Source organism: Daphnia pulicaria, chromosome 6 (genome assembly GCF_021234035.1).
Source record: "Daphnia pulicaria isolate SC F1-1A chromosome 6, SC_F0-13Bv2, whole genome shotgun sequence".
Taxonomy (NCBI): Eukaryota; Metazoa; Arthropoda; class Branchiopoda; order Diplostraca; family Daphniidae; genus Daphnia; species Daphnia pulicaria.
In genome coordinates this window covers 20,087,896-20,110,673 of record NC_060918.1, presented here as the reverse complement: position 1 = coordinate 20,110,673, position 22,778 = coordinate 20,087,896, and the positions used below count along the sequence as shown (strand labels likewise).

The following is a 22,778-nucleotide window of genomic DNA, read 5'->3' as shown; positions in this document are numbered from 1 at the left end:
ATACAACTTGGCCATCAGCATTTTTAAAAAGATTCGATTGGTAGCCTGTACATAATATCCACTCGTGTGTGTATAAATTTATACGTACTGTGCAGACTGTATTGAAGTTTTATATAAGTTCAAATGGGACACACGAAATCGCAATTGATTGATAGGGGCGACATTGTCAATTTATAATTTTGTGCATAAATTTTAATAACATTATTTGTTCGTTTTTTATTTTTGTGAATAGACGAATGATCATTTTGTATTTTTATTTTTTTCGATCTAAGGGGTCAAAATGGTCGTGATGCCGTCAGACTGATTATTGACGCCAGTCAGTCCCGGCTGAATTATGGGCAACCAGATTTCGTTGCGGCGGAAAAAGAGTTTTAAAGGCGGATCATATCCAGCGCAATAGTGAACGGACCCCGGCTGGCTCTGCTGCACCATTTCTCTGTCTTCTGTCGTGAGAGAGGCGAGCAGGTGGCAACGCTCCTCCTGGTCTATGCGGTCGTTCGTGAAACCCCCATAAGTCCTTCAAACAAATAAAAAGAAAAAATAGGAAAAACAAATAAAATCGATGGAGCAAATCGATAAAGTAAATTATTTAGACCAAACCTGACGAAAATCCGTAATTCCGGCCGATATTCAATGGTGACGCTCGATTCGTTGGGTTCGGGAGGATCTTGGTCGAACGGTGCGGGAATGTAAAAGGCCATGGTAAAGGTGGTCTGGAGGTCACCGGCAGCCGCTCCGCCGCATTGGTCGTCGTCCGGCTGGACTAGAACGGACACTGGCGCCGTCATGGGGATTTTCAATTGCCGCCCGTTCTGCCCCGAAATGTAATTGAATAATTTCCAGAACATCGGATAGGTGCAGTCCTCCCGCGAGTTGTTCCGCATCGAAGTTCTCACCCACGTCTGCGGCGGATAAATCCGCTCTTCGTAATCCTTACGGATTGACGTCATCATTCAAATTCAAATCAGTTCGCCAGATAAATACAGCAGACGGACATTTGATTGCTGCAAAAACAAAATACCTGGACTTGGCGGATGACTTTGTAAGGTGCGATTTGCAGCCCGTCGCTGGGAATGGCACTTTTAATTCGCTCAAAGAGGCTGGACATGACGAGCGATGAGGTTTGCGGAATGAATTTCTCCAACCGGACGGATGAGACGAAGACAATACCACAAGTGCTACCTTCCGCTCAACGGAGGCAAAAAGTTGTGTTTAGGTGTGTGCGGTGGCTGCTGTGCTGCTGCTGTTGGCTGAACAACCGCGGGTGGGGGACCGTTCGGGCGGGGGGCCCCCACAGCACACACACGCGGGCGATGGGTAATTGATGCGCGGCCGCCGCGCGTGATGTCCTTTTTTTGGGGCCCGGTGCTACCCTGGCAACGGAGAATTCACTTGGCTCTGTCAACAGATTGATGCACATATAGTACATCCTCCCGAACCCCTAAAAAAAAAATCTTTTCTTATTTCTGGTCGAGTGGGCATGCGCCGTCTTGTCTCACGCTCATCAATTCGGTAATGAAACAAGTCGCCCCCCATGCAATAATAACGCAACTTCTTCTGTTCTTTTTTTGGTAGAGAGGGAGGAAACACGATTTCCTGTTGTTATTAGCCGCAACAAACAAGATGGAAAGAGTGAGCGGCAAACTCGCCGCTCATTAACAAAATGAGGCGATGTCATGTACTACGCGTCGTGTGTGTGTCTCCCTGCCATCGATTGGAGAACAAAAAAATGAAAATCAATTCATATCTGCTGCTGCTGCTGCTGCTGCTGCTGTTGGAGGGTAAAATCGATGGCTAGAGCGTCTTGATCTTGGCGAGGAGATGGGAAGCGCAACGCGACGAGTGCGTACTCGATCCCACCTTTATTTAAAAATAAGAAAAACCGATGAAAAGTCTCTTGAAGGAAGAAGAACACGGTCGTCGTGATCGATCGTCTCTCTCCGCTGGCGGTGGCCGAATTTTTAAAATTAGAATGTGATTCGGATCAATCACATCCATTGATTTTCCATCGGATTCGATCGCCGCCCGTCTCCGATCAACAGCTTCGATTTCTCATCGGTAGATGTCCACAGCGACTCGACCCAGCAAATTCAAATAGGCGCAAATATTCGAAATTCAAAAGACATCAAGTAACAAACGGAAAATAATAATTAAAGTTTTACAAACTCACCAGGATCGAGCGTCGATCAATAAAGGCCATCGTCTTCCCTGACAACTGAATAAGAAAAAGTAAAAGGAAAAAAAAATACGAAACGCTTAAAGCGACGAGTTGAAAGGGGCTGGAGAAACTATTGATGCAGCAGCAGAACCCCGCCGTGGGAATCTCATCACCTGGCGCTTTTGCGTCAGGAAAGGATCGATCCTGCACATGCGACGATGGTGATGCCTTCCCCTTCCTCCTCTTTTCCAGCGTTCAACTCGTGTAGTAATCCTCTTCCGTAACGCGTGAAAGTGTAGATAGAAGCGATAAATCATCTCGAATGGTTATATAGTATATTATATTTACACGCACAGCAAATTGTCGCGTCTACATGTTTTCTATGTAACATGCGCGGATATTTTTATATCTTTGGGCTTCGTTTATTGGCGGGGTAGGAGGAGGATCGTGTGACTAGAAATGATGGGGGAAATTGCGGAATAAAAATCGAAACCAAATGATTTCACAGCTATACAGAGCGCAGGTGTCGAATTGTTTCACAGAAAAAGAGGTAGGAATATATAAAAAAAAGACAACAACAATTCAAATAAATTTTTCCTTTTTTTTTGAATTCTTGATTTATTCAATTCGCTTGAGCGAACGGGCCGCCGCCGCCGCTTTCTTGGTGCGTGCGGAGTGAACGCGGATCTTCTGGCGTCCACAGTTTTGCCACCATGACGCCACCCGGATGCGAAGCGCTGGCGTTCTCCTTCTCCGATGACCACGATATTGAATGAACTGAGGCCACGGACACCACCCCGTGATGTTGCACATCTGTTTCCAAAAAATTAAAAGAAATTTCAATAAATTTTTAAAATTTTAAAAATCAAAAATTTTGTCTGTCAAATTCTGAAAATAAATTGCGCGGGCGCAAGTCCAGTCATCTATAACCGAAAAAGATGAATCGATTTCACAAACCACCAGGTGGGAAAAAAACACATTTCGATATTTAGGGGAATTATGACGTGAATATAGTATGTATAGGTAAACCACTGAAAAAGATGAGCACCGTAGAGGATGACCAACCCGGAAATGAGGAGAGCTCTTCACGCAATAGTCTATTGTTCTCTCTTCTCTTCAACAGCGGGTCTTTCCCCCCTTTTTATTTTGTCGTGTTTTTTTTTTGTTCATATTTTGTCCCCCCACATCAATTGGCAACCATCATCCATGGGTTGACACAATAGCTCTCGTCCCCACAGAAATAAATAAATAAATAAAAGAGAAAAGGGGGGACAATATTCGTTTGATTCGATTTTCGAGTGCTGTTGTGCTTTGGAGTTTTTGGGACGAGTTATGAATATAAAAAAAAGACACCTGCCCCGTGTACGATGTGGACATTTATAGACTCAAGTCGAGCGATGATTCAAGGGCTATTTAACTACCCCACTCGGTTTATAGGGTCAAGTCCTCGAGAATATAATAGAAATGGAATTAATGAAAATGTCATTCAAATTTAAAATAAAAAAACTGCTGGAATATTACTATTCCAAGCAGTCGATCCCCGTAACCCCCTTTACTACTTATCTCGTTATTTACAACAGAAATGTTTAGCAATTAGAAAAATGTCCGAGTCTTATAATAAGTCTAGAATTTATCTGCACTGTTTGTAGTCTAATTATAGAAGCCGGGGGCCTACATACCAATTATCCTCTGCCACTTATTATTACTCCTGTGGACCATAGCAAGCGGGACCAAGGTTGAAATTTGTCGTTGTTCAAAAGTTATTTTGCATATGGAAGCTCAGCGGGGGATGTGACAGGGCGCAAACAAGGTCCGAAAAGTACAATACAACCAGGATGGCATCGCTCACCTTTAGTTGAGCTAATGAAGATCTTTTTCGGCGGCTCAGGTACGGCGTTCTGAAGGACGTCGGTGGGGTGTCGGTCGTTAGCCACCAACTCGGCAAGAAAACCAATATAGCCAATGGCCAAACGCAGCGTGTCCACCTAATACAATACATATACCGCGCACCACAAAGAAACAAAAAAAACGAAAGGAATAAGTTAAAAATACAACATCAGCACCAGAGACTACAGGTACGCAAAAGATTTTCAAAACGGCCATTTCCAAATATAGACGACAAGAGTCCCCCCAACTGGTCAGAAACAAAAGACAGCTAAATAACCTCTACTGTTTCAAGTTGTCTACAGCGGCGATAGAGTCAACAATGTCGGCGAAGGGAATTAGGTAAATATTGGACGATTTGTTTTGTTTTTTCTCCCGCCGACCGCAGCAGCAGCAATCAGTTGAAGAGAAAAAACCCCGACACACAAAAGAACTGGGCGATTATCAATTTATCAATCGCGGTCGGCGTGTTTCTTTCACCAGAGTTTTAGCTTCCGTATTATCTCCCGACAAAGTCGGGCCAAACTCAATTTCGAAACTGGACAATAAGGTGCTGGGCCGCCTGATCGCCCAGCCATCAACCGACAGGGGCATCAAAGAACCAAGAGATTAGGGCCACTATCAGGCCGGGCGCAACACGCCATAACGGCGCCTTTTATTCTGCGATGGAATGTTTAAAGTTCTTGGTACCTTTGACAGCCGTTTCTCGTAGGGCAAAGTGGGGATGTGGGTCCGTAGGCCCTCGAAGGCGTCGTTGATGGACTGCATGCGGCGACGCTCCCGCAAATTGGCTGCCTGCCGCTGGTGGACCTGCTGGTGGCCGCAGCGTCGCTTGCGACGCCAAGAGCGGCTGCTGCTGCTGCCGACGCCGCTGCTGGAATTGGCCGTCCGCAGCAGCGAAGAGGACGAAGCTCCTCCGGTTCCGCTGTCGCTGCTCCGCTGGTCCGGCGACGAGGAATAGGCCGACTCGGCGTCGCTCCCGCTCATCAATTCCGAATCGTCCGAAGGCGAGTGGGTCCCGCACGATTCGTCGTAGAAAGTCGACGAATCGGCCGTGAAATCGGCCAGGCAGTGCGACGCTGAGGCCGACGACTCGATCAAAAACTGCCGGTTAACTGATTCCAAATCGAAATTCATTTTTTCCCGCCTCTTTTTTCTTTGACTATTTCACTGGGGTTCTTCGTATTCGTCCTGGAGGAATTCCGGATTTAGATGTCGAACGGTTATGTAGGCCGACTGACGGTGTCAATGGCTGGAGTGTGACTGGCACGTGCCGGACAAACAAGCCTTTAAATGCCGGACGTCGTTCTCTGCTGTACATAATATCTACTCCTCCTTTTCCCTCTCTCTCCAAATGACACATCAAACGTGTACGGCTTGTAACTCTCCACCCCCACCTTTTCGACGGAGTGTGTGTGGTGACGCCGGGGGTTGAGGCTGGGCGGGTCCGTCCTTTATTTCCCTGTTAACTACTGTGTAGAGATACACACACACACTGGGCGTGAGTGTGTGATAGTAGAGCGTGCGCCGAGACGGCGACCAATCACCGTGAGCTATTTCATCCCCCGACGACCCACAGCAGCCAATCATATTCGACGGGAAAACTTCACCCCGCTTACATCATCGAATGAATTTCAATTTCAATCGATGAGCTCAATTTTCTTCTCTTTACTTTACGGAGGATATAAGAAAAGTGATTCGACGTTTGAGTTTTGCCACCATAAAATCTGTTTAAATCGCCCGAGGCTTAATTTCGAACGAAGGTCAGTCAAGTGCATTATTTCTGGTATGCAAATTGGTCTATATATCCAAATGAAAGATGTGTGCTCTGGCTTCCACCTCGTCATCTCGTTCGTTTTTTCTTTACGCAGATGGAGTGGCGTGATTCACCGAAAAAAAAACAGCCAAAATTCCAAGTTCATTTACGACGTCATCAGTGCCGATGATCTCATCTTGACACGAACATTGGGGGGAAGAAAAAATATAGAAATGCGCATCAGCTTATATAACCTGTCGATTTCGGACTCTCCCTTTTGTATTGAATGAATAACGCAACATCACGTCTCTCTCTCTCAGTTTGAGAGTGTATAGACTATGGCCAAAAGTTTCTATAGGACACAATAGGCAACAAACTGCAGTACATATAGGATAGGACACAACAGGCAGTCAAAGTCAGTCGGCGTGAATAATGGCGCCAAGACAAATGCGCAATTTGATAGGCGTGTCGATGTACACGACGGAACGGGGGGAAAGGAAAGGCTGGTTGCTTGATGGATAGACATTTTGACGGCCTATAATATCATAGAGAATAGGAGCGATCCAGACCGCTGTGACGAATCGAATCAGCATCACCTTTTGCCCATCATCGACGATGGAATAAAAAAAAAATACTTTGGTGAATTGAATAGTACAAGAGGGGGGAATAACACGTGCATGTTCCAGCAGCAGCACCCGGCCCGCCTGGCGTGAATGGAGCGGAACCAATCGCTTCTCCTCTAATACACACCACCATGGGCCGCGACTTGTATATAATAGTGTTGTTGATTGCAGCAGAGAGACCATCGATGAAGCTGTTACGATCATATCGCTGTCCTGTTATATATAATAAGAACCGCCACCAAAACACGTTCGATTTAACCCGACTAGAAATTCGATTTTTTGTGTCGAGATAGCAATCGGGAGATACAGTATCATCGCCCACAGCTGTAAATATATCTAACACTCTAAGTCCCGAATCGTTCAAATCCAAAAAAGAGCTTAGAGATGTGATGAATAGTATATATCGAGATGGCATTTTACTGATACAAGTTTTCTTTCGATCCATATTAGGGGGGAACCAGAATGAATATCGTGACGGCGCCCGTCCATGTTTGGGGGTTTTGAACAGATGACATGTATCTCGTGTGTTTTATGAATACATCTTCCCCCCTACCCCTATGTGTCCATTTAAAAAAACAGAGTTGTATCGATATCCGTCTGGCGGAGATGAGCTCGACATGCGATTCCCGTCTGTGGATAAATTCTTTCAATAATTCAGCGCATTGGCAGCGCACGCTGATGTGCTGCTGTCCCAGTAGATATATGGGCGAATGTTTGACCGACGGTGTAACATTATGCCTTGGTTACACACACACACACATGTGAGTCATGTATAGGCAACAGTTGTGCCAGTGCTGAGGGTGACAATAATAATTGTGTGTGTGTTTTCCCTTGGCTCCAGGTGTGAGGTACACACAAGAGTTCACTTTTTCTTTTTTGTTGTCTCTATACTCTCCCTCTTTTTTCTCTCTCTTGTTTAACCAGTCAGGACAAACAATTAATTGCTTACTGTACGTACACTCCCCTTACGGAAATCCTTATGGATGTTACCCCCCACACAAAAATAACAAACAAATCATTTTTCTGTCGGGAGAGAGAAATAAGACCACCCCAGTGGAAAATATCATTTTCTACCGGGCCTAGAGCACAGCTGATTCAGTTGATCTTATCTTAATTCTTATATTTTTTTATAAACATACAGCGAACGATTTTTTGTATTAATCCAAGGGGGAGAAAAAAGTCCAAAATGTCTACTCAACCGCAATAAACCTCTCGAGCCTGGGCACACAGAATTGAGTCCTATATCTATCAGCCTGGGCTATAACATAAGATGGCTCCACCTATATACGACAGCAGAGAGAAAAAACCCAATAACGTGTTCTATTGTTATAACATACAGAGAGAGAAATAATAGTTCTTGTGCATGTGATCTCTCGTTCGGCTGACATCATAAAAAAAAAAGACGCAAGCGGGAGAATATAAAGGAGCTCCGAGCCGCTGCTAGTTGCTGCTGCTGTCCGGCATTTTATCTTATCTCTCTCTAGTGTACAACGTTTTGTTTTTTCTCGATGAGGAAAATACAAGAAAGCCGCAAAAATGTGGGAGCGGCCGATAGGCAACAAAAGATGACCGACGTTTTCGATTTTTATCGGAGATTTAGATTTTTTGAGGTCGGCACACAAGTTCGTTCGGTCCGCCATTTTATTCTATCGAAATCGAAATGCGTGTGTATTATAATGAGCTTATAATTTTTATCGATACGAAAGTTTAGGAATGAATTTCAGATACGGTAATTCAGAGGGATTTAAAGAATAGTGAGTGGGGAGGGGGAGATTTTTGATTGACAGGATTGGGGGGGGTTCGACAAACAGCTTCAAGTGATTTGAAACTTCTCACTTTGATTTTATTTCCGAATTTTCTTGTGTGCGCTGTGTGTCGGGAGAATATAATGGAAGTTAAACGGTGACCGCATTCTATAATATTATAATAAAAAGCGGGTCCTCTCGGCGCATTTAAGTCCCGATGCTGTGCTGTACATAATGGATAGCAGCAGCTGCAGCCCTCTTGCTCTTGTTCGTCCCTCTCTATTTGGATTGACGCTATAGGGTTTCCCTCTCTCTCTTCTTCAACACACAATCGCAGATTATCGCCGGCCCTTTTCAAACTCCACTCAACTCGATTTCGTCCGTCCCCCCCACACTCCTTTTTGCTCATTTCGACGGTTCAACTATTCTATAGCGAAGCGTTGAATTTGATTCGTTTAATTGCCTCGATGAAATGATTGAATTTATTATTAAACGGATAGTTTTCCTTGATATTTTGCAGGAGCGGCCATCTTTGTTTGTCTCTATATTCTTTATATATACCTTTTTTTCTTTTACTTCTTTTCTTTATATATAATTCCCGCGAACGACGCTGCGTGAGAAGGCTGTCAGCTGACGGCGGGAGAGAGCCAGCGAGCCGAATAAGAGCGTCCAAGCCGATGACTATAGAAAGGGAAAAACAGGGCGGGCGGCACATGTTCCGGTTCCCATCCGAGTAGTCCCGCAATCGATTTGTCGCTAAACCAGCCGTAGGCTACATAGCCGCCATCGTCGCAATAATAGAAAGAGAAAAAGAACCACCAAGAGCCGCAGCAGAGTGATATTCCGAAAATAGTATTACCAGTGTTCGACAATCACTCAGCAAAATCGAACCTTCCAATCTCATTTCAGCAAGATGAAACTTAATCTTCGTTATCTCATAGTCTTGGCGTCTTGGGTGAATTTGGCAAAAACAAACTCATTTTAATACGATTATTAGCTAGTAATGTTGGAGTCTTATTGTTTTCTTTTTCAATCGTAAACTGAAATCTTTCTGTTTTATAACATTTGGTCTCTTCAGGTTTTGTAGCTGCTCTCCAAGCTGCCGTTATCAGCAGAGCTGAAGCTGCTGCCAAAATGTCGAGGAAAACAATAACGAACAGGCTCGTGGAAATGCTTTACCACAAAACAAGTTTTACAGATAATTTGAGATAACTCTTGAGATTTTTGTCTGATTACGAATTCAATTTTTGTTATCTTTTTACGGTGACAATTGACAACGGTTTAATTTTTACTTTCCTTCTTCACTTTCAATGTAGAAAGAACGTTAGTCACCCAAGTGGTGGAAATAATAAAACAGGATATAACGAGGAGGTACTTGGTCAAACAATTCTCTAGCTGCACTTTCCTTAAAAGTCTTTCAAGTTCAAATATGTTTTGAATTCGATTGTCTGCTACAAAGTTGGAGGCCCACAAAGTTGTGAGGTACAAAACAAGCCTGATCTACAGTTCGACAAATGAGTTATTGAATGAGCCCTTACTGATTCAACAAAAAAGGCAAGAGCAAAAGAGTTCCAGTCAACGGCAGCATAGCCAGGAATAATGGTACTCCGTACCACGATACCGTATACCCCGATTGATAATCAACGCTACCAAGTTTAGTCAAAAAGGAAGAATGCGGAAGAATGGAGATAAGATTTTTCCTACCTTAAAGCCTGGGAAATACGGCCAGGCATTCACAGTTGCTCAGTTCTCTGCTGATCTCGAAAAAGTTGAATCCACCAGGCGGATGAGACAGGAAAAAAGGGAGTCCTCGTGAATACCCCCACACTCGCATGGGTGTACACTAGGACATTTAAAGAAAGGGGAAACCAGATGAATCGCCCGACATGGGTAGTTTCTCTAAATGCAAACGGGATCCTGCTGTTTATCTAAACAAAAAATAGAAACTGGGTCACGAAAAACATTCACAGAAACAATAACAGTAAGGAAAAGTTTAAAATGAGATGGTGGGTAAACCTGTATTAATGAACATTAGAATTGGGGGTTTTCATGTAACACTCAGCTTCTGTACAAATCATACATCATTCAAATATCTAGCAGGTCACAGAGGTTAAAAAAAGTAACAAAACTTATTACCCAAGCGATGATGCTGAGATTGTAGCTGACAATAGGTCACAACCAAAACCAAGAAAAACTTGCATATCATATTGTTATGATGTCTAGCTCAGACTGGAAATCTGCACAAAGAAAAAGGTTGAAACATGGAGCCGAAACAAACTGCCATGCATGATGACAGGGGGCTTACATGCCAAATGCTAGTCATGAACTTACATTTCACACACTTGGAACAAGTTTAAATCTTCTATTTAAGCTCCCAAAATCATTCTATTTATATTCTTGGTTTTATTTACCTGCTTTAACAGCATGAAGTGTGTAATAAGCGATTCTATAGAGACACGACCAGCTAGACTGCTAGAGCTGCCACGACCACCACATTTTTGTAATTTTATTGTCCTGCTATTTTTCGTGCTGCCACGTTTCCAAAACAAAGAGATCTTTCCGTTATCTTTGATATCTGCAAAACTTTGTCTCTTTTAGGGCCTTTTTGAACTTGTAATTTTCTAATTTATTGTAAAAAATGTAAACGAAAACGAAAGAAAGCAGACGACAGTAATATTCTAATTAGTCTTTAAGATATCGATAGACGAAATGATAAAAATCGACATATGTTTTAGAACAAGCCGACACATATTATGGATCGCAAAATCAAACTAGAACCAGATTCGGAATTCCCCTGCGTTGTGCAACTTATAACGTGTATGTGTTTAATGCTTATGGCTTTAATAAATTGCTCTGTTAACTTGTGTAGTTGTGTTAGAATCTAAAAGAAGCGGTTTGAATAAATGTGGTCTCGGTTGACGGTTGACGGTTGACGGAATTGGGTCTCTGATGGGTTTTCACTATGATGACAAAAGATGAGGTATGTGGTTAGGGATATTATACGAATCAATCAGCCTTCCGTGCGTCACGGTTGGCATCCTAGGCGGCGTGGTACCGAAGCGCAACAGCCGCTTCGGTCTCAACTCTAATACTCACCCCAAAAAATGAGTGAAAAACTTCTAGTTATAGTAATAACGCAGCTAATTAGACTTATTTGCCTGATTCCAGTCAAGAAAACAAGTCAGTATAATATCAAGTTTGACAGCGTGACCTATTCAACCAAGTATTCAACTTTGCACTATGGATCACGAACTTATTTTTGCATGTATGGCGGCATTTGTGATCGCATGTTCACGATGTTGTACATGTTGTTGTGGAAAAAAGCAACTGGTGAGCAAGTAAAATCGTACTATGTGCAATTATTTAACAAGGAAGACTTGTAAATTGTTATTAGTCTAGCTGTATTTCTCGGTATTTTGATCTGTCAAATCATTATTGTTACTTGTGACTTGTTATTTTGATATCTTCAGCGACAGGAAAACGGAGATTGTTCTCCGAGTGACGGTGTGTTCGCCGGATGCGACGCTGGTTACGACGGTGGTGGTGGCGGTGGTGGTGGTGGCGACGGTGGTTGCGGCGGTTGCGACGGCGGTTGCGACAGTGGTGGCGGCGGTGGTGGCGACTGTTAATTACTACGTTTCTCTGCTCTTTTTCATGCAACGTGCGTGATAGCAAAGACAACGACTCACCACCTATTTTATTACATACACAATCGTTTTAGTTCACTTACGTAAACACATGCCCAGCTAAAGCACACATTATTGTTTATAATCTACTTTCGGCCAATCAACAAAACAATTCAATCACTCCCTGCTTGAGTCATTTATTGGAAATTCGAAATGTATTGACATAATGTGATGGGCGTTGCGCAATTCGCCCCCAAGCGGCCACATTTGGCATATACCGATCGCCGCGAATCGACTGAACTGCAACTTGTTGAGTTGAAACAATAATCGAATCAAATTGTATTCATCTGTGATATGAAATAAAACTGTTGACTAACATTCGAAAAATTACAACACAATTAGAATAACGTAGCTAATTTGACTTATTTGCCTGATTGAGGTCAAGAAAACAAGTCAATAATAACAAGTATGACAGCGAGATCTTGAAACACCTGTTATTGATCACGGTAATTACTCCAATCAAAGTTAATATGTATAGGCCTAATTATGTATTAGGATCTGTAAAGGGTCGTTAACTTATAGCTTGTATCGTTGACCTTTCTAGTGACTGTAAGCGGAATTGCTTTTATAACTTTGCCATCCGATGGCCAGCACACCAATTTGCCCCCTATTCCTTCTTATGAAACGTGTGTTTAAAAAGAGAACGATCCCCCACCAAGTTTCGAAATGGCGACAGCCTTGCCTATACTGCTGGTTGATTCCCGTTTGGACTTGGATTGAAAATGGACTCTACTCGGTTATTTTCGGTTGATGAACGAATGATTCGACAACATTTCCGTTCCACACTGAAACTAAGAAATTCTGCTTGCTGTAGGAGTAGGGAATAATAATCTGTAAATTATAAATTTATTGGTAACTTCGATATTGCATCACACACGTCATCGCAACGCACGTGAAATATCCGAAAATATCCAATCCCCCAGTCAGGTGGTCATCATCATAAAAGGACAATGTTATTAGAACAAGCCGACACATATTATGGATCGCAAAATCAAACTAGAACCTACAGATTCCCCTACGTTGTGCAACTTATAATGTGTATGTGTTTAATGCTTATGGATTTAATAAATTGCCCAGTTAACTTGTGTTAGAATCTAAAAGAAGCGGTTTGAATAAATGTGGTTTCGGTTGACATATTGACGGTTGACGCATTGACGGTTGGCGGAATTGGGTCTCGGATGGGTTTTCACTATGTCAGAAGATAACGAATCAGCCGTGCGTCACGGTTGGCATCCTAGGCGATGTCGATTGTACCGAAGCGCAACAGCCGCTTCGGTCTCAACTCTAAGCCTCACCCAAAAAAAGGGGTGAAAAACTTCTAGTTAGACCAATAACGTATAGCTAATTTGACTTATTTGCCTGATTCAAGTCATCAATAAAACAAGTCAGTATAGTCAGTAGTAAGTTTGACAGCGAGACCAATTAAACTTTGCACTATGGATCACGAACTTATTTTTGCATGCATGGCGGCATTTGTGATCTCATGTCCATGGTGCTGTACATGTTGTTGTGGAAAAAAGAAACAGGTGAGCAAGTAAAATCGTACTATGTGCAATTATTTAACAAGGAAGTTCTTGTAAATTGTTATTAGTCTAGCTGTATTTCTGGGTATTTTGATCTATCATTCATTATTGTTACTTGTGACTTGTTATTTTGATATCTTCAGCGACAGGAAAACAACCTACCTGTAACTACACAAATGGAGGTGCAAACGGGATCAATTCTGATGGTGGTCGAAATTCCAAATGTATTGTGACACAATGTGACGCAATATGTTGTGCAACATGTGTTGCGACACACTGCCCTAATTGCCGTTGCGCAATTCACCCCCAAGCGGCCACATTGCAAACTACACCGATCGGCGCCAGTCAACTCAACTATAACGTTGAATTGAAACGATTATCAAATTAAATTGTATTACTCTGCATGAAAAAAAAACTGTTGGTTAATATTTGAAAAATTAAAACGTATTCAACGCCAAAAAATTCAAGTTAATCGGTTGGCACATTTTCGAGATATCATCGTAATTGCAGGAGGAGTTCGACTTGCCAACAAAAACTGGCTCTTCCCGTTGATATAAAAAGGATCGAAAATCTGAAGGATCCCATCGTTTATCTTAACTGTGTTCTTCTAGATATAACGTAACTTGTCTTTAACCTGTGCAAACAAGATGGAGGAATCTCGTGAGAAAGTCAAAATGGTTTGGCGAAAGATTTGGCGAAGATTTTGGTCCGACGAAGATTATCCGATGGAAATGATCAAGAAATGGCGAAAAGTGTTGAGGCGTGTCCCGGCAAATTATACGCCACCAGCCTCGTATCCACTCCCTTCAACGGATCCCCAGCTCATCACTTACGAGGACTGCGAGGCATTTTTCCAGGCTGTAACCGGAGGATCCAGTCAAGATGTGACTGACATTCTGCAAACCCACGGGCCGGCAGTGACCACCGAATTGTCGACATCGTACAACGAACACGGGCAGACGCCGCTGCTGGTGGCCATCCAGCTGGGAAATTTGGAAATGGTTCAATTCTTGGTTGACAAACTGGACGTTCCCATCGTGCAAATCGGACGATTCGTGTGCGGTGGCGTCGAATACCTGGACGTCCCAGCACTGTACGCGGCTATCGTTTGCGGAGAGCTGGACATTGCCGCCTACCTCCTTACCGCGGAAGTGAGATCACATCAAACCGACCGAATGATCGATTCCATCGTCTCCAGTCCCAACGGCCGACAAGAGAAGATCAACATTCTGGAACTGATGGGCGCAGTCAATTTTTACTTTTACGAGACGCATCCAGCCCCGCAAAACGGCCTCAAGTACTGGAGAGCAGCCCTGCATCTTCGTCACTCGACAGCGGCCGACGAGCCGAATCTACCCAAAACTATTCTTCCATCAGAAGCTGGCCTGGCTTTCGGCTTGACGTCCGAGTTTACCACATTGGAACAACTAGAGCAGCTCTCCAGCAACACCTTCGAGCTCTTCACCCAGGGACTTTTGGTCAGCCAGCGAGTGCTGGACATGGTGCATCCTGATGGTCCGCACATCTTTAATCTCACCTACTTGTGCCGATGCGCTTCCGTCTATTCCTTCGGCCAGCAAGAGCAGAGCGGCGAAGCCAGCATCCGCGCGTTGAGGCTCTTTCTGCAGCAATCGGAGCAAGGACTCGAGTGGAAGGGATGGAAGACGAGTCGTATAGTCAACTGGGCCTTGGACATCATGACGAAAAGTGTCGCCCATCTGCGACAGAAGAAGCCAGTCGACCAGGAAGAATTCCCGTTTGCCAGTCTGATGGCCACCTTCGATTTCGCTTGCAGTTACATGTCTCATCTGCAGGCAAATCGCAGACTCGAGAACATCTACCCCAACACTCTGGTCAGTCTGGCCGGTTTAATCGTCGAACTGATTTTCTGGGCCAGCGAGATGACGCCACAATGGAGCCACCAGGATCGCCAACAGTTTGAGCGCAGTCTGTCGCTCTTCATCGCCAAGGATCACCGGTGGGGAAACGCCAATCAGAATCTCCTGCACACCATTTGCAATCTGACGAGTCTCGGTAACATGCTGGTCGCTGAAATTCCTCAAGACATGGATGACAATGACGACAGCAGCAGCAGCAGCAGCGACTCCGGGAGCCAAGTGTCCGGCTCACTCACCGGCAGCTATGGCCACAGTGATGATGGGCTAGACGACAACAGCGAATTTGACTGGAGCAACTCCAATGATGGGAGCGACCTGGACAGCAGCAGCGACTGTGATGCTGACGCTGGCGGCGACTTGATTGACAGCCCTGATATTAGCCCTGCTCCTGCTGATGGTGATGAGAGCCAAAATGTGCGTGACGACGACGTTTCTAATTTGTCGGAGGATGAAGTCATTGATCCATACGACTACGACTACAGCACTGACGTGAGCGGATGTCCGTCGTGTGCCCATCACCGAGATGCTCAGCTGTGGTCGGACGAACGTGACGACGCGGAATTTGTGGAAGTGATGAGTAACCATGGCGACGAGGAAGAGCCGACTATTACTCGGGCCGAAGATTCGCAGCTGCTTCTGTCTGTGACCCGGTTGATCCTTGGACTCGGAGCCGATCCCAACGCCGTCAACCTGCACGGATCGACTCCCCTCCACTTGCTGGCCATGAATCGTAGCAGCGTTATTGCCCAATCTCGGCTGCTTTTGGAATACGGGGCCCGCATTGACCAGCAGCAGTTGAACCAAAGCAACTGGACACCCTTGATGCTCTTCCAGCAATGGCAAAGTCAACTCGCCAGTCAGGGCCATCCCGATCCTGACCTTCAATTTATCATCAACTACGTCCCGCCACCGTCTCTGAGGTGCTTGGCTTCTCAAGTCTTGCACAAAAGTGGAATTCTATTCGACGAGGACCAGGTTCCGCCCGCTCTACGCCACTTTCTTCAGTCAATAATTTAATAAGAATCCGATTGGAATTATTGTCAAGAATTTCCAAGATTAAATTTCTCAGCTGTTTTCTTTCAGTTTTGGTCAGCACTGTTCCGTCAGTTGATTTCAATACATTTCTTTTAAACACAAGTTATTATTGTACTGCTTTTATTTGTCTTTTCATTTGATTCATTCAATATATTGTAGGATTTATTTTTAAAAATCAAGATAGAATTATTCACTTTTTAGTAGTGTATTTGAAGCTTACATCACAAATAATTAGCAAATAAAAATGGTATTCGTTATCAGGCAAATCAAAAAATTGTTGATAAAATAATCAAAAATCAAACTCAAAAATTTTTTTGACTTGCCTGATACTATTTACAAAATACTTAAGAATGCCGTTAACGAATACCATTTTTTCAAAGCCCAATAATAAAATACAGCTGGTATCGCACGTAATACTTTTTTATTATTTTACTATAGAAATGGTGTTAATTTTTATCATAGAAAAACGCTTATAACTCAAAAACAAAAAATAACACACATCCAAATTTATTATATGTTTTTGAAGACATACTAAGCTATACAATGTGTAATTTTCACGAAAAAAAGTGTTCAACACTTTTTCTGTGAATTTTTAAAAAAGAGTGATTTGCAGATTTTGACACTTTTTGCATTCTATGGAATTTTTTAAATTTTTTCTACTTAAGTTAGGGTTACCGTCTTTTGTATACTTAAACTAGCTATATCGAACTATATTATGATCGAATAAAAAATGAAAAATTCTTGTAACGTCATCACTAGCGCATAGTTCAAAGTAGGGTGGTTTTAGCGTTCGGAAAGATCAATGGTGCTGCCACCTGGGTCGTCCGATTTCGACGCGATTTTTTTCTAAAATTAAGTTATCGTTCCCTTAACACATACTGATCAATAGTTTTCCCTTAATTTTAGTTTAAAATACAAAAAACTGTAATTTAAATGAATACGGTATATCAGCAGGGTACGAAAAATATAAATCGATGCCATATGCCCACCCATGACCGCGGCAAAGTTTTGTCGTTTTGGCTTGGAATAATGTCCCATGATGTCTAGCTCAGGCCGGAAATCTGCACAAAGGAAAAGGTTGATACATGGTGCGGAAACAAACTGCCATGCGATGATTTCATGTCTCTTCTGTCAACTTATCGATAAACTTGGAACGAGTATGAATCTTCCTTAAACTCCTAATATCATTATATTCATATTCTTGGTTTTATTTACCGCTGCTTTTACTTTTGCTATCACTTTTTTTGTGTATTAAGCAATTCCAAAGACACCACCAGAGCTGACACGACCGCCACATTTTTGAAATTTTATTTGTCCTGCTATTTTTCGTGCAGCCACGTTTCCAAAATAGTGATCTTAATCCCGTATCTTTGTGATCTAAAAAATTCGTCTCTTTAAGACCTTTTCGAACTTGTAATTTATTGTAAAGTTGTAAAGGAAAACGAAATGCAGACGACAGTATATTCTAATTAGTCATTCTTAAGATATCGATAGACAAAATTATAAAAATCGACCTCTCTCCTAATTAAGCAAACCTGAATTAAACACACCGATCAAAAACAATTAAAGCGGTTTTCTCACCTGCTGAAGGATATATTAGTTTCAACTTTCCAGTCTAATTCGTCTCCCAGACAAGAAAAAAGTAAAAAAACAGCAGATAATTACTTTTAGACCAGAAACTACCATGGGCGGTGACGTTGCATATTAGCTACTACGGATTGGCGATGACGTTGTATAGTTTATGCCTTTAACTAGCCCGGTACTTCAATTGGGGAATAACCTGCGGTTTCAAGTTCTGGTATCTACATTTTATCTCTTGTACTAGGGTTTGCGTATCTGTACCGCTGTAAAATGAGGTTGTGGACTGTTTTGAGCCAACTTCAAAACAAGTGTGGTTGCTCAGACGCTTAATAATACACGATAAGCTCAGACGCTTAATAATTGAAGTGGAATCTCGGCGCGGGAGGCATTAACAAACAACCAACTGAGAGATTCAAAGCAAGTTGAACTCGTCGTTATTTCCCATATTATTAAGACAATTGTAGCCATTATAGCAGACGATTTTTTGTCTGATTAAGTAGTAATCATTACAAGAATTCCTTTCCAGCAGAGTTGTGCAGTGATTCCATAACCAACTGGATGATGGAAGTTTATTGGGGATTGCTGCTCTTCTTGATCAGCTCGTTGATTTCGTTTTTCTATTATTTCTACAGAAAACGTATTCGTGCTACTACAACTATTATTGAACAAACGGAAGCACCTGTTATTGATCACGGTAAATACTATAGTCAAAGTTAATACAATAGTATCTGTAAGGGTCGTTAACTTATAGATTGTGTTGTTTACATTTCTAGTGACTGTAAGTGGAAATGCTGACGGAATTGCTTTTATAACTCTGCCATCCGATGGCCAGCGCACCAACTTGTCCCCTATTCCTTCTTATGAAACGTGTGTTCACAAAGAGAACGATCCCCCGCCAAGTTACGAAATGGCGACAGCGTTGCCGACTGGTTGACTCCCGTTTGCTGGACTTGGATTGATTAAAGTGCTGCTGGACTCGGTAATTTTTGGTTGACGAATGATTTGACATTTGACGAACTTTTCTGTGCCTTTATATACTGCAACTAAGAAAGAAACTCTGCCGCTTACGAGCAATAATCTGTAAATTTATTGACATAATGTGGAAACTGAGAATTGCATTATTGCATCACACACCTATTATCGCAACGATCGCAACGCACGTGAAATATCCCCCAGTCAGTTAGTCATCATCATAAGAGGACAATGTTATTTGAACAAGCCGACAGCACAAATGGATCGCCAAATAAAACTAGAACCAGATAATTAACCCGGCATAGTGCAACTTATAACGTGTATGTGTTTTCAATGGTCATATAGCTTTAATAAATTATTTCCCTGATAACTTGTGTTGGGATCTGATAATAACATTTGGCCTTGGTTGACGCGGTTTTATATCTATTCTGGTAAGACAACGTAACGAGCAGTTATTGTGAGTCATCATGTGTACCGTGTCATATATAGAATCTCGTATATATACGTCAGGTATACATATAACGTAACTAGCTTCAAATCTGGGCAATGACGTCTTCAATTGAAGCATTTTTATCTCGGTACGGACAGCATTCATAAATAGACTAACCAACTGAAGGATTCCGAGACAGTTCAATGAGACAAACGTAGCGAATTTTGACATCAATTTGTCTGAATTTAAACTATTTAGTACACAAGCGAATCGAATTATTCCTATCGAGTTGGACATCTATTCAACTACACTATGGATACCATTTTCGTTGTTGTTATAGCTTTGTTTTCCGTTTTTGGCGTTTTTTTCCTTTTTTTCTTTACGTTGTTATGTTATAGTTGTTGTAAACAAGGGAAAACAGGTGAGCAAGTTAAAAAATGCTTTATACTGCAATTATTCAACAAGAAGAACAATTATATAGCATACGTAGTATATTTTGATCGGTCAATCATCTGCCTTGTTATGTTGACATCTTTAGTGACAGAAAACCAAGGCTACGTCAATGGCGGTGCAGACGGTATCAGTGGTGCCATCGATTGTTCTCCGAGTGACGGTGCGTCCGCCGGATACGACGGTGGTAGCAGTGGTGGTGGCGACGGTGGTTGCGACGGTGGTGGCGGCGGTGGTGGCGGTGGTTGCGACGGTGGTGGCGGCGGTGGTGGCGGCTGTGGTGGCGACTATTAATTACTACGTTTCTCTGCTCTTTTTCATGCAACGTGCGTGATAGCAAAGACAACGACTCACCACCTATTTTATTACATACACAATCGTTTTAGTTCACTTACGTAAACACATGCCCAGCTAAAGCACACATTATTGTTTATAATCTACTTTCGGCCAATCAACAAAACAATTCAATCACTCCCTGCTTGAGTCATTTATTGGAAATTCGAAATGTATTGACATAATGTGATGGGCGTTGCGCAATTCGCCCCCAAGCGGCCACATTTGGCATATACCGATCGCCGCGAATCGACTGAACTGCAACTTGTTGAGTTGAAACAATAATCGAATCAAATTGTATTCATCTGTGATATGAAATAAAACTGTTGACTAACATTCGAAAAATTACAACACAATTAGAATAACGTAGCTAATTTGACTTATTTGCCTGATTGAGGTCAAGAAAACAAGTCAATAATAACAAGTATGACAGCGAGATCTTGAAACACCTGTTATTGATCACGGTAATTACTCCAATCAAAGTTAATATGTATAGGCCTAATTATGTATTAGGATCTGTAAAGGGTCGTTAACTTATAGCTTGTATCGTTGACCTTTCTAGTGACTGTAAGCGGAATTGCTTTTATAACTTTGCCATCCGATGGCCAGCACACCAATTTGCCCCCTATTCCTTCTTATGAAACGTGTGTTTAAAAAGAGAACGATCCCCCACCAAGTTTCGAAATGGCGACAGCCTTGCCTATACTGCTGGTTGATTCCCGTTTGGACTTGGATTGAAAATGGACTCTACTCGGTTATTTTCGGTTGATGAACGAATGATTCGACAACATTTCCGTTCCACACTGAAACTAAGAAATTCTGCTTGCTGTAGGAGTAGGTAATAATAATCTGTAAATTATAAATTTATTGGTAACTTCGATATTGCATCACACACGTCATCGCAACGCACGTGAAATATCCGAAAATATCCAATCCCCCAGTCAGGTGGTCATCATCATAAAAGGACAATGTTATTAGAACAAGCCGACACATATTATGGATCGCAAAATCAAACTAGAACCTACAGATTCCCCTACGTTGTGCAACTTATAATGTGTATGTGTTTAATGCTTATGGATTTAATAAATTGCCCAGTTAACTTGTGTTAGAATCTAAAAGAAGCGGTTTGAATAAATGTGGTTTCGGTTGACATATTGACGGTTGACGCATTGACGGTTGGCGGAATTGGGTCTCGGATGGGTTTTCACTATGTCAGAAGATAACGAATCAGCCGTGCGTCACGGTTGGCATCCTAGGCGATGTCGATTGTACCGAAGCGCAACAGCCGCTTCGGTCTCAACTCTAAGCCTCACCCAAAAAAAGGGGTGAAAAACTTCTAGTTAGACCAATAACGTATAGCTAATTTGACTTATTTGCCTGATTCAAGTCATCAATAAAACAAGTCAGTATAGTCAGTAGTAAGTTTGACAGCGAGACCAATTAAACTTTGCACTATGGATCACGAACTTATTTTTGCATGCATGGCGGCATTTGTGATCTCATGTCCGTGGTGCTGTACATGTTGTTGTGGAAAAAAGAAACAGGTGAGCAAGTAAAATCGTACTATGTGCAATTATTTAACAAGGAAGTTCTTGTAAATTGTTATTAGTCTAGCTGTATTTCTGGGTATTTTGATCTATCATTCATTATTGTTACTTGTGACTTGTTATTTTGATATCTTCAGCGACAGGAAAACAACCTACCTGTAACTACACAAATGGAGGTGCAAACGGGATCAATTCTGATGGTGGTCGAAATTCCAAATGTATTGTGACACAATGTGACGCAATATGTTGTGCAACATGTGTTGCGACACACTGCCCTAATTGCCGTTGCGCAATTCACCCCCAAGCGGCCACATTGCAAACTACACCGATCGGCGCCAGTCAACTCAACTATAACGTTGAATTGAAACGATTATCAAATTAAATTGTATTACTCTGCATGAAAAAAAAACTGTTGGTTAATATTTGAAAAATTAAAACGTATTCAACGCCAAAAAATTCAAGTTAATCGGTTGGCACATTTTCGAGATATCATCGTAATTGCAGGAGGAGTTCGACTTGCCAACAAAAACTGGCTCTTCCCGTTGATATAAAAAGGATCGAAAATCTGAAGGATCCCATCGTTTATCTTAACTGTGTTCTTCTAGATATAACGTAACTTGTCTTTAACCTGTGCAAACAAGATGGAGGAATCTCGTGAGAAAGTCAAAATGGTTTGGCGAAAGATTTGGCGAAGATTTTGGTCCGACGAAGATTATCCGATGGAAATGATCAAGAAATGGCGAAAAGTGTTGAGGCGTGTCCCGGCAAATTATACGCCACCAGCCTCGTATCCACTCCCTTCAACGGATCCCCAGCTCATCACTTACGAGGACTGCGAGGCATTTTTCCAGGCTGTAACCGGAGGATCCAGTCAAGATGTGACTGACATTCTGCAAACCCACGGGCCGGCAGTGACCACCGAATTGTCGACATCGTACAACGAACACGGGCAGACGCCGCTGCTGGTGGCCATCCAGCTGGGAAATTTGGAAATGGTTCAATTCTTGGTTGACAAACTGGACGTTCCCATCGTGCAAATCGGACGATTCGTGTGCGGTGGCGTCGAATACCTGGACGTCCCAGCACTGTACGCGGCTATCGTTTGCGGAGAGCTGGACATTGCCGCCTACCTCCTTACCGCGGAAGTGAGATCACAT

The 22,778-nt window shown here is 42.6% G+C and overlaps 2 protein-coding genes across 2 annotated transcripts; both read right to left on the bottom strand.

The window, feature by feature from the left end:
- Positions 1-82: 82 nt before the first annotated feature.
- On the bottom strand, positions 83-1,417 carry LOC124344583 (heme-binding protein 2-like). Its single transcript, XM_046798179.1, has 3 exons — positions 1,022-1,417; positions 601-932; positions 83-517 (listed from the first exon to the last, which is right to left on the bottom strand). Exons 1-3 carry the CDS (start codon positions 1,106-1,108, stop codon positions 268-270), a joined length of 669 nt encoding a protein of 222 aa, XP_046654135.1. The 5' UTR covers positions 1,109-1,417; the 3' UTR covers positions 83-267.
- Positions 1,418-2,766: 1,349 nt separating this feature from the next.
- On the bottom strand, positions 2,767-10,844 carry LOC124341927 (pancreas transcription factor 1 subunit alpha-like). The gene is made up of 6 exons (XM_046794883.1): positions 10,578-10,844; positions 10,303-10,403; positions 9,871-10,094; positions 4,733-6,634; positions 4,008-4,143; positions 2,767-2,971 (listed from the first exon to the last, which is right to left on the bottom strand). The coding sequence occupies exons 4-6, from the start codon at positions 5,177-5,179 to the stop codon at positions 2,781-2,783; spliced, it is 774 nt and encodes a 257-aa protein (XP_046650839.1). The 5' UTR covers positions 5,180-6,634; positions 9,871-10,094; positions 10,303-10,403; positions 10,578-10,844; the 3' UTR covers positions 2,767-2,780.
- Between the last annotated feature and the right edge of the window lie 11,934 nt (positions 10,845-22,778).

Coding starts and splice junctions, on each gene's coding strand:
- LOC124341927 (XM_046794883.1), bottom strand. CDS start 5,179: ATGAATTTCGATTTGGAATCAGTTAACCGGCAGTTTTTGATCGAGTCG. Junction 4,144..4,732: donor ACGAGAAACGGCTGTCAAAG/GTACCAAGAACT, acceptor GTATTGTATTAG/GTGGACACGCTGCGTTTGGC. Junction 2,972..4,007: donor CTTCATTAGCTCAACTAAAG/GTGAGCGATGCC, acceptor TTTTGGAAACAG/ATGTGCAACATCACGGGGTG.
- LOC124344583 (XM_046798179.1), bottom strand. CDS start 1,108: ATGTCCAGCCTCTTTGAGCGAATTAAAAGTGCCATTCCCAGCGACGGG. Junction 933..1,021: donor AAGTCATCCGCCAAGTCCAG/GTATTTTGTTTT, acceptor TCAATCCGTAAG/GATTACGAAGAGCGGATTTA. Junction 518..600: donor GAATTACGGATTTTCGTCAG/GTTTGGTCTAAA, acceptor ATTTGTTTGAAG/GACTTATGGGGGTTTCACGA.